This window comes from Podarcis bocagei (assembly GCF_964188305.1).
Source record: "Podarcis bocagei genome assembly, chromosome: 4".
NCBI classification, from domain to species: Eukaryota; Metazoa; Chordata; class Lepidosauria; order Squamata; family Lacertidae; genus Podarcis; species Podarcis bocagei.
In genome coordinates this window covers 84,794,140-84,809,205 of record NC_138128.1, presented here as the reverse complement: position 1 = coordinate 84,809,205, position 15,066 = coordinate 84,794,140, and the positions used below count along the sequence as shown (strand labels likewise).

General features: G+C 41.9%; 1 protein-coding gene across 1 annotated transcript in view; it reads right to left on the bottom strand.

The window, feature by feature from the left end:
- Positions 1-6,859: 6,859 nt before the first annotated feature.
- ZCCHC24 (zinc finger CCHC-type containing 24) overlaps positions 6,860-15,066 on the bottom strand; it is a 113,047-nt gene continuing 104,840 nt past the window's right edge. The window contains exon 4 of the mRNA XM_081191352.1: positions 6,860-7,176. Coding sequence (XP_081047478.1) covers positions 7,063-7,176 — 114 coding nt within the window. The 3' untranslated portion in view covers positions 6,860-7,062. The remainder of the gene's footprint in view (positions 7,177-15,066) is intronic.

The following is a 15,066-nucleotide window of genomic DNA, read 5'->3' as shown; positions in this document are numbered from 1 at the left end:
AGACAGTGTAAAAATAATAATAATCAGATAATATAACCGTGCTACAGAATTTCTGAAAGCCAAATCTGGACTCTTTGGATCATTTCACACATTACATTGCAAGAAAACCAGGGAGCTGCAGCAAACCCTGAGGTCGAATCTAAATGTCACATTTGCCCCTTGCATGTTAAGGTATGCAGTAGGTTATTTTAAAAACTAGATGTACACCTGAAAAACATAATGTGTGAATAAGTCCTTTGAGCATTTGCACTTCAAATCTAACTCTTTGCACCGGAGTCCCTGCTATGCTACTATAAAACTGTGCCGACACAGAAGTCATTATAGCCCCATCCTAAGCATAAGTTTTGGGAGTGGGCTATAAACAAGTGTGTCTTTCACAAGGTCATAAAGTGATAGTGTAACATCTGATTCTTACCAAATCAGTTATAGCTTCTCTAAAAAGGCAATACTTTTCAAAATACACATATAAATAAACCGAATAAGCATATTAATATAAGTTCTAAACACCTGAATAATATACTGGTTACTTAATACTGATATTTTCATCCAAAGGAAAACAACAACAAAAACAACAACAATATGGCTTAAAGAATTGCAAGGGGTTTTTTTTCTTCATGTCAGAATTATGTACCAACTTTCATATAATATTCTATGTAGACAATATTTCCTTCTTAATGTAGTTCTGTTGCATACTTTATACAGACAAAAGCATTGTAAAAAAAAGAAAAAAGCAAAAGCAAAAAAGCAAATTCCTTTCATAAATATTTTCTTGAGGATACACCCTTAATTTTGTATAATACTTAAGAAAACTCTTAGCTCTGTTAGTATTCTAGTAAAAAAATCCAAGGCCCTTTTTGAAAGCTTCAGAGTTGTAAAAACACTTTTTAAAAAACCCAAACAGAACAAACGATAGTTTTTTTTTAAAAAAGGCCCTCAAATATATACAAAAAAGGTTACTGCAAAGAGTTTCCAGATAACAATTCAGTATTACAAAGAAATATTTGTAACCATTCAAAAATTTAAACACCTAAAAAGTATTTTCCCCAAAATACACACACAGTATTAAAAAGAAGAAAGGAACTCTATGTCAAGTATAACTCAAGATAAATACACATCTGCAAGTAAAACTGTAAAATATTTCATAACAGGGGTAAACAGTAATATCAATTGACTACATCTATTAACTGCACACGATTGTCCCTTTGATATTCATCCTAAGAAAACACAAACCTTCATTTGTATAGCTACAATTTCAGTCGTCTTACTGAGTGCTACAGCCATTCAACAATACTTCCAGAGGCAGTGGTTTTTGTAGACATAAAACAGATAGGCACTGAGATCATATATATATATATATACACATACACACACTGCCTTAAAGAATGACAGTGTGGATCATTCCATTAAGTCTGAATTAAAACCCGATATCTGCTTGCTTAAATTTTAACAAGGTTTACATGAGGATGACTTAGCACTTGCATGATCAGAAGCCTGAATAATGTCTAGACTCTAGAACAATGTAGTGGGCACCATGTAGCCAAAGGTAAGCACTTCTAAGTCCCACTGATTACAACAGGTTTTGGGAGTTGCCTCATACAAAACCAAATAGTTGGCCCACCAAGATAAGAGCTCTCTAGTCTGCCTAGCAGTAGTTCTCCAATGTGGTGGGTGAAGGCATTTCTCAGCCCTGCTATCAGAGAACCCTTTTTTAAAGGTGCCAGATATTTATCCTAGAATCTTAGGCATGCAACCCATAAGGTTTGCGCTCTGGCCTATCCCCTGATGTGCTTAACTTTCCCATTGAAATGGATGGGACCTAAAAAGTGCTTCGCTTTGGCTGGATCATGTTACAACTAGTTTGGGAGGGGGAGGAATCTAACTCCATAATCCTAAACTCACATTTCATTTTCACTGGAATTTCCAGGTTCAATCAATTACGCTCAAAAAGATTTTACACAAACAGGGGTTACATGGAACAGCAGGTGGTTCTGTGACACATAAAGCATGGCACTTTTCATGCATAGATCTCTATATTTTATTTTGTCGTTGGCACGTTTGTTGGAAAGCCAGTGCCCCCACATACCAGAGGTAAATATAACATTGGCACTGGTAGGAGAGTTGCTGGAGACCTGCAAGTTGCCAATTCACAGGGGTGAATATGCACAACATCTTTTCAGATGGGCCTTCCAAAATCAGCACTTAGTACTCCCTGAAAAGCCACTACTGAATATTAGAGGGGGGGCGGCGGCTCCAGAGTGGTTTTTAAGACTGCTCTATGTGCTGCTGAAAGAAGTCAAATTTAGAAGCGTCTTTATATACCAGTCAAAATAATCCTGCACATGTACCTATAGGAATGGCTTATCTTCATATGTAAAAAAGAAGTGTGCAAACTGCCCATTATTTTTTAGCACATGCTGATAAACTTCTAGATTTTCCAGGTGTGTTGTTTACAAAGCGTATTTTTGGCATTTTCTGCAAGTGGATGTGATGTAAGAGCACTAAATTTGCACTAGAAATGTATTTCTTAAAAAGAGACAGATTGTTTTCTGAGAAAAGTTGGGCATTGCAATCCCAGTTACAAGCTGTCTTAGTTCATATTTCACTTTTCCTTATTAGATATGGAGATATTACTGCTAACATTTTATAAGTGGTCAAAGAGAAATACTGTATATGATATAACATATGGCTCTTTTGTAACCATATTGTTAACTCTCTTGCAAGAGTGAAACAGAATTAACACTAAGAGTTCAAGTTTTTAAATGCCACCACTCACCTCCACGTGCCCAAGATAATGAGCACTGTACTGTTCTTTACACAGTCACTTAATCTGGCAATGAAATGGAAGGAAAGTTAGAACTTTTTATACAGGAGCAGTCTTCGTTGTTTTCTGCTTTTGATCAGCCCCTTGATCACGTAAACAAAGTAGATAAAGAAGTTCAGGGTTTTCTGCCTCAAGATAACTGCTCATGTAAACAATATCTGATGCAGAAATGGCCTGATCCCTTGCTTTTGTATAATCACAATATCTTCAAGTGGTCACTGAGTCACTCATAAGTCACTCAGGGAACTATATTTGAAAACAAAAGCCACACTGGCTCTACAGTTGCATTTGACAGAATTCATAATACCCACAGAAGGTAGGCATGGTGATTCATGTCACACCCATTTTATTGAGCCCTAGGGAGAATTCATGACTTGTCAAATTTGATAAAATCAGTCATTATTGCAGGATCTAGCCCAGAGATACTGAGGCACAGTCACATGCAGTGCTGCTAGATGGTGCTATAAACTATTTAAATTAAGTTAATTAATTTCCACGGATTCTGAATGAATACCGCCTGCCATCCATATGAGACTTATTTGCTTAATGGAATTAGGAAAATAAAAGGAATTTATGTTTTCGGCAACAACATGACAGGTTCACAACGAAATTTGTTACTGGAATAGGGCTTCTACTAATGGATTTAGAAAGAGTGCACCATGGATTTAGAAAGAGTGCATAAAGAGCTCTGCCACATTCAGCTTCAGATTGGCTTGCGGCTGTATTTAAGTGCTGGTGTCCTCTGCTCCTAACCACTGTGGCATGGAACCAGGATACACAGCAATTATTTTCAGAGTGTTGATGGCGATATGAGAAGCATAATTTCTCATGGTGTATCCAGTTTTGTTAAAGAGGTTTGGCAGGTTTCATAGTGCTTCAGAAACCTGCAACATCTCTTTGGCCAAGGTATCAGTGAAAAAGACACCTCCACCGTAGCACTTTCAATGCTCTTCAAAACCACTGTCTGCCTTTAGGCCCACATCCCACAGGTGGGACCATAGCTCAGTGGTAGGGGATATGCAGAAGTCTGGAGGAAAGTGTTTACTGCCTGAGATCCTTGAGCGTTGCTGCCAGACTGACTCAGCATAAGACAAATTCCTGTATTTACCACGGGAATGGAAGGAGCCTGAGCTTCTGGACCACTGCAATGATGGTTGACGATCTGCCCAAACTCTCTTTGCCCTGCAGCCCACTATTACCCTACTGGGTTCCAGATGTGAAACATCTTTTAAGCATTGTTTTCTTATACATGATGATAATCAGTGAAGCACTTCACTGCTACTGCTGATAGAAATACTCACCGCAAGTGTTTATGGATAACATGGCACCATCCCTAGCTGATCTGACATGAGATGATTTGACACAGAAATGATCCTGCTTTGCCAGGAACCAAAACATCCCCGTTGAAGATCATCTCAAGTGAATATTACCCAGAGCCACAGTCCACCTGTGATTCTCTGTAGAAACAGGTTGTGTAGGCAAATGGTCCAGTCACTGCTTTATCCCTGCTCTTAAATTTAATACATAATACAGAAAGGAGTTAGAGCAGCTCCAATAATATATCTGCTTCACAAATAACACTTGAAAATTCTCTCACTTGGTGCAATTATTACATTTCCCCTAAACTAATACAGTGGTGCCCCGCAAGACGAATGCCTCGCAAGATGGAAAACTCGCTAGACGAAAGAGTTTTCCGTTTTGGAGGTGCTTTGCAAAACGAATCTCCTATGGGCTTGCTTCGCAAGACGAAAATGTCTTGCGAGTTCCTGCGGGTTTTTTCCCCTTTCCCCCCCTTTTTCTAAGCCGCTAAGCCGCTTATCAGCTGATCCGATAAGCTGATAAGCCGCTAAAAGCTGCTAAAAGCCGCTAAAAGCCGCTAATAGCGCTAATCCTCTAATCTGTCAATGGGCTTGCTTCGCAAGACAAAAAAACCGCTAGACGAAGAGAATCACAGAACAGATTCTTTTCGTCTTGCGAGGCACCACTGTATAGTAAAGTTTTGAAAGATAGGAAGAAGGGACAGCTTTGCAATGGAATTTCCTTTATGCATTCCTATGATATCCCTATGGCTACTTAGATATATTATTTGATATTTAATAGGAAATTGATGTAGTTGTTTCCTGAAAGTATCACTGAATACACAATAAGTATGCCCAAGTATATATATATTTTCAGTTAAGGTATGGAGAATACGTCTCCCATGATTCACAGTAAATTTACCTCTGCCCACCCTGGCCCTAAATATTTGTACTGGCATATATTCTGCAGTGATGTTGAAGTAGCAACCCTGTAACGGCATGCAATATGGTTTGGGTATTCTAAACAGTTTGGGTGCTCAGTCTTGTGATTGAGCTTTTTTTGGTCTTATGTGTAACAAAACGTAGGCCACATAAAAGCTTATAAGCAGTGATGAAAGCAAGTGAATGAGGTGTTCCTTGTCCCAAACTCCCATCATGCTTTTTTGCTGGTCTAAGCTCAAGGCTGATTAAGGCATTATGGCCCCCACCAAAAATCTTTGGCGTAGTGGCACATGAGGATTCTCCATAACCATTTTGCAAAATCATAGGGTCTGCTGTTGCGAACATGGAGAGCTTCTGAACTATTACATTGCTCTGCATGCGCCTTTTTGTGATGAGCTTGATTACAAACATGCTTTGTGCAGAGTACCACCATGCCACAACAATTTTCAGTGGACCCTATATACTTGAGGGGTGTAACGTATGAAATTTCCTTCATTTATAATGTAGGCAAAATTGTTGGTGCCATATTGCTTGGCAAGTCCCAAGTGTATAGCCATTCCTGCCCTCCGCCATCACTGTCTTTAAGTCATGTGTGGCTCAAGCACAGTTCAAACAGAGCTCATAAATGAATACATCAACAATATTTTTTGTTTAGGAACCGCTGAAGGGTTATGGGGAAGCTCCCACTATCTATTGTTTAGGAGCTGATGTGTGTCTTTAGATGTGGAGAGTACGTACATCTTGAACATAGTGTGTGAGCAGATCAGTTAGTGACACCTCATTTCACTGCAGGAAAAACCTAACTGCACAGAGTATGTGAATGAGAATTATAATGGGGCAGGGAGGGCTTGGGATAGCCTGCTGTGGTGAGACAAAGAAAGTTGAATTTATCGTGTTGGCTATATAAGGTGGTTGGTTATGTGACATTCACAACAGTCGGAATTTCAGCCACCACTTGCATAGCAAGTACATAAAGAAAGGAAGGAGAAGCTTTAGAAATTGTGACAAGGGAACGGTATTGGTCAACAACGCCCTGAAACAACAAATGCATCCTAAGCGCATTTGCTCAAAAGTAGCCTTATAGATTTCAGTGGAACTTCTTCTGAGGAAGCATGCTTAAGACTACTGGCTAAGAAAGATGAATTCCTGATCGACCCTTCCTGTTCTACCATTATACTTTCATGCAAAACACTCCCTCAAACAATTATTCACTTGTTCTTTTTAACCCTCAAGATTCTATTAATCAAAAGCCTACCAACAGTCTCATTTCAGTGGCCCTGGACTCTTGGAAAGCAAGCAATCAGATGCAACTCTCAGACCAACCCTAAAGTCAAGGAAAATGAACATTCCCCCCTCCCACACACACGCACATGCACACCTTTTTCTAGCTTAGCCCTCTTTGTATTAGAAAAATATATTGTTTGTGGCATTGGCTAGAACCCACATTTAACATTTCCACCCATTTTGTCTAATGCCTGCAAAAGCCATGACGTTATTATATACCTCTCTTGACAAACAATACTGTTTCACCTGGGCAGGATATTGGAACTGTGTAAACAATCAACAGAAACCACGTCGGTGATTTCATCGTGAACATGATGGGCACAGCCCAGCAAAAACTGCTACTGCACAACCACCACCCCACCTGTTTTAATCTGGCTTGTGTGAGGCTGTTATGCAAGACTTACAGGAAAGGATGACGGCAGTACAGCAGCAGCAGCGCTTGACAATTTGTGCCCTACATCAGTAACATCTGTTTCATATATATATATATATAAACACACCATAGTCCTATAAATACAACTTGCACGTATACACATACACAGGAAAAGGGTTACATTCTATTAAAGGTAAGGCGTATTATTAGTTTGTTGATAGGCAATATTGGTGATGTTTGGGGTTCTTGTCTGATGTTCTTTTTTCCTCCCCTCCTCTTTCCTTTTGACTGTTTGCTGCCAGAGGATGTAAAAACATGGTGGCAGAGGTGATCCCTGTGTTGATTTATTGCACACGGCGGCAGTAGTACCCCAACACTTTACATTTCTCACAGAGATGCTGAGGGTGTTCTTTACTTTGATCAGAAACATCCAGGCCGTCGGGCTTTTCCAAGGGTCTCTGCATAAGGAAGGTAAGCACAGGCATACATTCATGTTAATGTGAACTGAAATGCAGCTCTGTTCCAAAGACACATGAAACCATAGCAATATGCAGCCATTCAAACATTGTAGGTTAGGAGATGAACAGAGAACTTTTATAGACGGCTGCCCACTGATTAAAGAACATTCGATGTTGATCATTGCCACAAATTCTTAAAACACATAGAATCACCGGGTACCACATACAAATTAAAAAGGCAAAGGGTGAATGTTTATCAGTAATCTGTCTCCCGTGTGTATCTGAAGAAGTGTGCATGCACACGAAAGCTCATACCAAGAACTAACTTAGTTGGTCTTTAAGGTGCTACAGGAAGGAATTTTTTTATTTTGACTATGGCAGACCAACACGGCTACCTATCTGTAACTGTCTCCCATGTGGTTTACCATTTAAAATATGGCTTACCATTTAAAATATTTGCATATTGCCAGACTCTCAGGATAAGTGGGCTGTTGAAATACCAAAATTGTCAAGAGCCACCAAAGTTAGATCTGGGAATCCTCAGATGATGATATTATTATTATTATTATTATTATTATTATTATTATTATTATTATTATTACCCCATCTGACTGGGTTTTCTCAGCCACTCTAGGTGGCTTCCAACATATATGAAAACATAATAAAACTTTAAACTTTAAAAAGCTTCCCTATACAGGGCTGCCTATACAGAAGTCTTCTAAAGGTTATACAGTTACTCATCACCTTGACATCTGCTGGGAGGGTGTTCCACAGGGTGGGTGCCACTGCCAAGAAGGCCCCCTGTCTGGTTCCCTGTAACTTCACTTCACGCCAGAAGGCTCTCAGAGCTGGATCTCAATGTCTGGGCCAAACATGGGGGTGGAGATGCTTCTACATGTATACAGTGCCAAGGCCCTTTAGGGCTTTAAAGGTCAGCACCAACACATTGAACTGTGCTCAGAAATGTACTGGGAGCCAATGTAGGTATTTCAGGACCCAGCGGCTGCTCCCAATCACCAGTCTAGCTTCCGCATTCTGGATTAGTTGCAGTTTCTGAGTCACCTTCAAAGATAGCATGGCCTGCACAACCGCTTTCCCTACTTGGTGTCTCCAGATGTTTTGGACTACAACTCCCATTAGTCCCTGCCAGTGTGGCCCAGTGGTCAGGGACAATGAGAATCCACAGAATCACAGAACTGTAGAGTTGGAAGGGACCATGAGGCTCATTTAGTCCAACCCCCTGCATTGCAGGAATCTTTTGGCAAGGTGGGTCTTGAACCCACAACCCTGAGATTAAGGATTCTTAATCTCATGCTCTACCAACTGAGCTATCCCAGAAGGGTTCAAATCACCTGGAGGGCACCTTGTTGAGGTAGTCAGTTGCACAAGAGTGCAAAGCACTCTCCTTTTCCTTGCTGACATTAACCCTGGATGTCCCCCATCTTCAGTGAACACTGGGAAGCTATCCATATTCCTTTACATGTAAAGGCATGGTTCAAATCTTGCCTCAGCACAGAACACAGCACTAAGAAAAGGGGGAAAGGGATGTAGGAAAGGTTGTAGAAACCAATTTAAATGCTCTTTATGGCGTCAGAATTGCACATCTATCTCTGACTGCAAAGAATTATTGTCAGAGCAATGTATAGGTTTTTGGAGTACCACATATATTCTATGCAATCATCTGTTTCCTGCCTCCCCATCACCCTGAGCAATATGCTCACCATCCCCCCCCCCCGCCAAATATATGACCATGATTTTGGCTGCAGTACTTTAAACGTTTTTATTCTAGCGGAGCAAGGGTGTTTCAGATTGCAGCCTTCCTGCTCTTTCCTCACCAACCCTCCCCGAAGCAGCTTTAAAATCTTAACTACAAATAAGACATTTTTGAAGAGAGACATAATCCAGAAATGAAATCAGCTGTTTATTCCCCAGCAGTTCACTTCAAATGTCTATCATAAAAACAAAAGTGCTGTCTGAAATTACACACCGTGTAAGTGAGATGGAAACCAACCACTAGCTAAGAGTCGGAAAGAACAACCCTAAGGAAATGAGCAAAGGTCTACTACATTTTAAGATTTAAGCAAAAAATAAATACCCAGCTTGCTCTTGTACCTGAATAGCTGCACTGCCATATTTCTTGAAACAAGTTAAAATTATGAATGAACTTGATAAAATCTGAGGGTTTATATCTTTTCTTCCCGGCATTCACAAAGAGAGCCCTCCTGCACCCCGCAAGGGCCTCCTTTATTCTGTGCTATGAAAGGTCTGCTTAGGAACTGAAGGTTTGTGCAATTTCCTTCTCCTTCCCACTGGCTCTGCTGCAATGGTAGCTCCACTGCTTTGGCCAAAGTGGCCTATGAGGTTCCCAGCCAGGGGGCAGAGGGGACCCTGCCCAGCCCATAATAGAGGGGGCCAAAGCGCTCTAGCTCAGGACACTGTGCGAAAGTGCCTGGGGGAGAAGCTGCCGTGACCTGACCCGAGAGAGACAAATGCAGCAGTTATCGTGTTTATTGATATAAACTAGCTTAAAGCAAATTAACACAAATACGCAGGAATAATTTTTTCCTGGAAGTAGAGCAAAGGATGTTGGGGGTGCCAAGAGTTTCTTGGACCGCAGTCAGAAACAATATCTTTCCCTGGTTTGCTTTTCCCAGGCATTGGTTGATTTCAGTTTTATTGGCCTGCAACCCATTTAGATCTCAGAAAATGTTATTGTTACCAGCACGTTATGACATACTTGCAGAGGACAGACGTTGCAAACACAGGAAATCAGGTTGTTATGGGCCAGTTGGAGGCCATAAAGCAGTGCTTGGGCTGCATGCATCTGGTGAAGTGCGGCTGAGGTTCAGGCTCCAGAAACAGCACAAAAGCAACAGGCATTAAACCAGTATCCAAACCAAAGCATAGCAAGCAAGCGCAGCATTTTGTGAGGGTAATGATGGCCATAGTCTAGAGCAGTAGTGGGGTGGCCCAGGTTTTCTAGTGGAAGGAAGCACTGTCCACATCAGTTCATTTGCCAACTACGTCCTAGCAGCCTGGATGTAGGGATGTACGCCATGGTGGAAGAGAATTTGGTGCAATGCAGTGGGTTCCAGGGCATGGTCAGTTCATGTGGGGCACCAGCCAGGACTTGGCTGTTGCCTGATGTGTATCAAAGGCCAAAGCTGACAGTGCAGATCCATGTGTTTAAATGTGGATCTCTCCCATCACATAAAAAATAAGGCATGGGAGCCCAACTTCAAGAGCAAAAGGGGTGAGAGACACTAAACCTTTTCCTTGCCTGCCGCCTCCCTGCCCCACCTCTCTGGATCTCTTCTCCCCATCCGCTTTTCTTCTGCCTTGGCTCCCTTCTGGTATCAGAACTTGAACTGGAATAAAAGTGAAGCTGAGGAGCAGACCAAAAGTGGGCAGAGGGATTAGCACTCCTCAGAGGGAGTGCAGGACCAGTGTCAGGGGTTGGACTAACCACAGCCCAGCAGAGGGCCCCCTGCAGATGAGAGATGCGTAACCAGTCTTCCATTGAGAAGTCCCCAGCAGAAGTAGAACAAACACAAGGGGAGTGGTCATTGCAGGATTCCTTGCAATGATCACCTGTTTCTCTTATGGGAAGTGTTCCTGCAGGTTGCAGGGCAGAGATTGAAACAACATATTATTCTTTATTACAGTGCTATTTTTCTAGAAAAAGAGATGCCAAAACTCACCACGAAACCTCCTTCTTCACTTATAATAGCAATGGTGCCCACCTGAGAGGTACTGGAACTGAGTTCTGGTGAGTTCTGGCTGAAAAAAACCTGCTTTATATTGCTGTATTCCCATAATAACTATTATATATCCTGTAATAATTGCCACAGCAAGAATGTGTATGGGTACACCAAGACTGAGGATGCCTATATCATACCACTCAAATTTAGTTCACATTTCTTCAAAATTATTGTTCATCCCCAACCAAAGTTTCTTATGGTTTTTTGTGATCAATTAGCAACTTTTATATGTGTTTATGTATCTGAGGCTTAAATCCCCCCAGTCCCTTTCATCTTGTTTGTATGAATAAATGTGCACTGTTAATATGGAATACAAAGTGAGAGAGAGCTGTTCTTTGCACAAATGTGCATTCTGACCAATGCACACTTGCATTACACACCAATTTAAGCCAGGGAAAGCTCTTTAAGTCATGTGTGAAATGCCCCAAGTAATGGAAGGATTTGGCTCAACCCTTCATTTCATACACAGATGATTTCTCTGATAGTTTTCTGGATGCCAAGCAGGTAATGTTACAGGTAGTTTATATATATTTTTCCTTCTGGAACACAGGACAAGAATCTTTTAAAGGAGAGAAATATTTTTGGTGACACGTCTGGAATTCTGTGAGCAATTTATATGTTTCCAAAAACCCTTCATTCCCAATAAAACAGTATCCAGCAAAGCAAAGTAACTACCAACTGGCTGAATCTGAACCCAGTTCTGCAGCTGTCGTTACAGAAACAGCAGAGAAGGCCAAAATAACAACAATTTTTTAAAAAGGAACTTGACAGGAGGCCAACCAGGAAGAAGCCACGGCATTGATGCTTCTCCTAGAAAGTGGCAGGAGGGAGGGGGGAAATGACCATTCAGAGGCTGGCATCTGGGTGGCAACGCTGCCAAGAACACCCAAGGAAATGGATATACATGCCAGCTCAATCACGAACCCACTGTGACGTCAAACCAAAAGGGCAGCGAATAGCTAATTGAAACAAAAAGCAGCAGCCTCCTGGGAAGGAGACCTTGTTTCTTTTAGAGCACCACCACAGTGCTATTGGTGGTGGGGTGGGGGGAAATACAGCCCTAACTAACCACACTGAGAAAGAACTATGTGTTAAAGGGCGACATGGAAACTTCCCTGGAGCTGTGTGAATGGTGAGCTGCGCTGATTTGAGGAATGAAGGCTGCAATCCTCAGCACACTAGCCTGGCAGTAAAGTCGCCTGAGCTGAGTAAAATGTGCACGACGTAAATGTATTGGAACATATTGTGTGAGAGAGCGCTACGGTTAATTAGCATTTGTGTTTGCATGTAGTCAAGAGTTCCAGATGAATAGATCAGGTGCCAAACCGCAACTGATTTGACATGCCACAATTAATTGCATGCTGGTTTGAATCGTGCCTTGAAAAATATTGATACAGTCTTAGAAATAACAAATGTCAGTAGGAAACAATACTATAATGAATTTAAACTACATTTTACTAACTTCTTTGGGTTCAGATACATCCAGGTTTTTGTCATCTGATGACATCGAGGCGAAACAATTGATGGATGTGGATTCCAGAGGGAAGGGTGCCACTTTCCTGCCTCCAATGTCAGTCCCATGAGCTGCGTTTGCACATGGGTTGTTCCAACCAAACCATGGTTTAATCGGAAGGAACAGTGCTACATAGAAGTTCCCGTAATGCTGACCCCTTGCTCCTACCATGTCTCTGAACCTAAGCCCATGGTTTATGTTTCCCCCCAAACAAACCACAAGTGAAGATCCAATTTTGGAATTTTGTGGGAGTTCCCATATGTCATCTTTTCCCAGGGCATGGCATCTTTTTCATTAAAAAAATGTCCAGTAGCACCTTAGAGACCAACTAAGTTTGTTCTGCTTTCATGTACATGCACACTTCTTCAGATACACTGAAACAGAAGTCACCAGACCCTTATATATAGTGGGAAGGTGGGGTGGGGGTTTTCTAAGAAGGGTAGTAGGAGATGGGCGATTGACTCAATGGGTATGGTAAACCTGTTAGCAACTGTTAAGGACTGCAACTAGTCCTACAAGAAAAAGCAAGGGATAGTATGCAGATTACCAAAAATAGCTTTAGCTATTTATATTTGGATATTTTGGATTAATGGATTAATGTGTGCAAAAGTGACTACTTTGCCCATCTCTACCAAGATATATATGCAGACTGCTTTACATATGCAGACTACTAAGATTTTGCCTTCCTGCCTCTGTCATCAGATACTGTGTGTGTGTGTGTGTGTGAGAGAGAGAGAGAGAGAGAGAGAGAGAACTTGTGTGCTGTTGTTTCAACAAAATATAAAACAATCTACAATTCAACCAAATCATGTATAAAAGCACAATACCGCAATATCAATTCCAAAGCAACTACCCGAGTTAAGCATCAATATCAATAGGAGGAAATATTAAGTGGAAGGGCTTTTTAATCAGCTAGGTATTTTACCAGTCATCCAAAAGTATATATATTGCAGGGGCCTCGGGCAAGGCTTCTCGCAGGATGAGCACTGCTACTGAGGAGGCCGTAGCACTGGTAATTTCTTAGCATGCCTGGACCAGTACCTCAAATGACCATTGTAGCATGTGGGGAGGCTCATATGGAAGAAGATGGTCCTCAAGGTGCCCAGGTGCCAAGCCTTAAAGATTAACACCAGCACCTTGAATTGATGCTGAAAACAAACCTGCAGCCTATTCAGATCCTGCTATGATAGACTAAAAATGCCTAACACCCATCAACATCCTTGCTGTGACATTTAACACCAGTTGCAGTTCCTGAATGCTTTTCAAAGGCATACCCACCTAGAGTGTTTTGCAGTAACCTAATCCATAGGTCACTGAGGCATGACCTATTCTACTCCGTCAGGAGTGGAAAAGTCAGGTGCTACCTGAACGTCTAATAATAGCATTGGATTCAAGGAGTACCCTCCCCCAAACCGTGAGCCTGATTTTTCAAGGGGTGTGTGACCCCATCCAGAACAAGTTGCGAACCCAGACTAAAAGTCGGACACTGTACCTACCAACAACATGTCTGTTTTGTGTGGATTATAGTTCAGCATATTCTACCTCATCCAGTCTTTCACAGCTACCAAACAGCAGTTCAGCCATTCAACTGCCTCCCTAGGATCATATAAAACTAAGAGGTAGGGTTGAGTGACACACCAGGATACTGATGACTCCATGACCCACACCCCAACCAGCATTTTCATGTGCAGTGTATATTAAACAGCACGGGAGACAGAAGGGAACCTTCCAGGACCCCCAGAGCCCACAAGCAAAGGGAAAGAACAGCAGTCCCTTGGCACCATCTTCTGGGTCCAAATTCTCATGAATCAATGGAGTTGGTTCAATACTGTGCCCCTAATCCCCACCCTTTCAAGATGGTCCAGAAGGGTACCACAACTGATGGACTTGACCACCACTAAGAAATCCAGGAGAACCAGCAGAGAACCCTCCCAGTCCATTTTCCATTGCAGGTTATCCACCTGGATGACCAAGGCAATTTCTGTGACAAAACAGAGAACATCGAGCAGATGCCATGGTGGTGGAAAATGAAGATTCCTTTGCTACCATCATTGTCACAAAACAGGCTCAATAACTAGTTCTAAGCTGTTTTGGTTGGGCTCGCTATGAATCTTCCTGTACTTTCACTCTAGTGGTCTGCTCACTTGTTTCATTGCTCCTCAGTAAACCAAAGAGTTTTATAATCTCCAGGGGAGAGCTAAGCTCCACCAGGGGCATAGAAGCAATAGAATTGATACTGGGCCACTTCTGTATTTCACAGATTGACCAGGACAGTGGCAGAACTGCAATCTATTTCAGTGGGAATTCTCTCACCAACACAGAGAGCTATCAGGATTCTACCTGGATTCATCAGTCTCCAAGGATGGACAATTTCAATAGCTCCTTCCTGCAGAGTTGGGCAGTTGTCCAGAGACTAAACCTAACCAGGCAGTGATCTGTCAATGACAAGGGAAGCGCACCGACTTCCTCCGCCATCAGACCATATTGTCCCAGCCCAGGACAAAGCAGCAAGTCAAGCACATGCCCTACAATTTGTGTGTGGGACCAGGTACCATTTGAGGCAGGCCCACACAGTTGTCATGGTAGCCATGAACTCCTGAGCTACTCCAGTCAGGT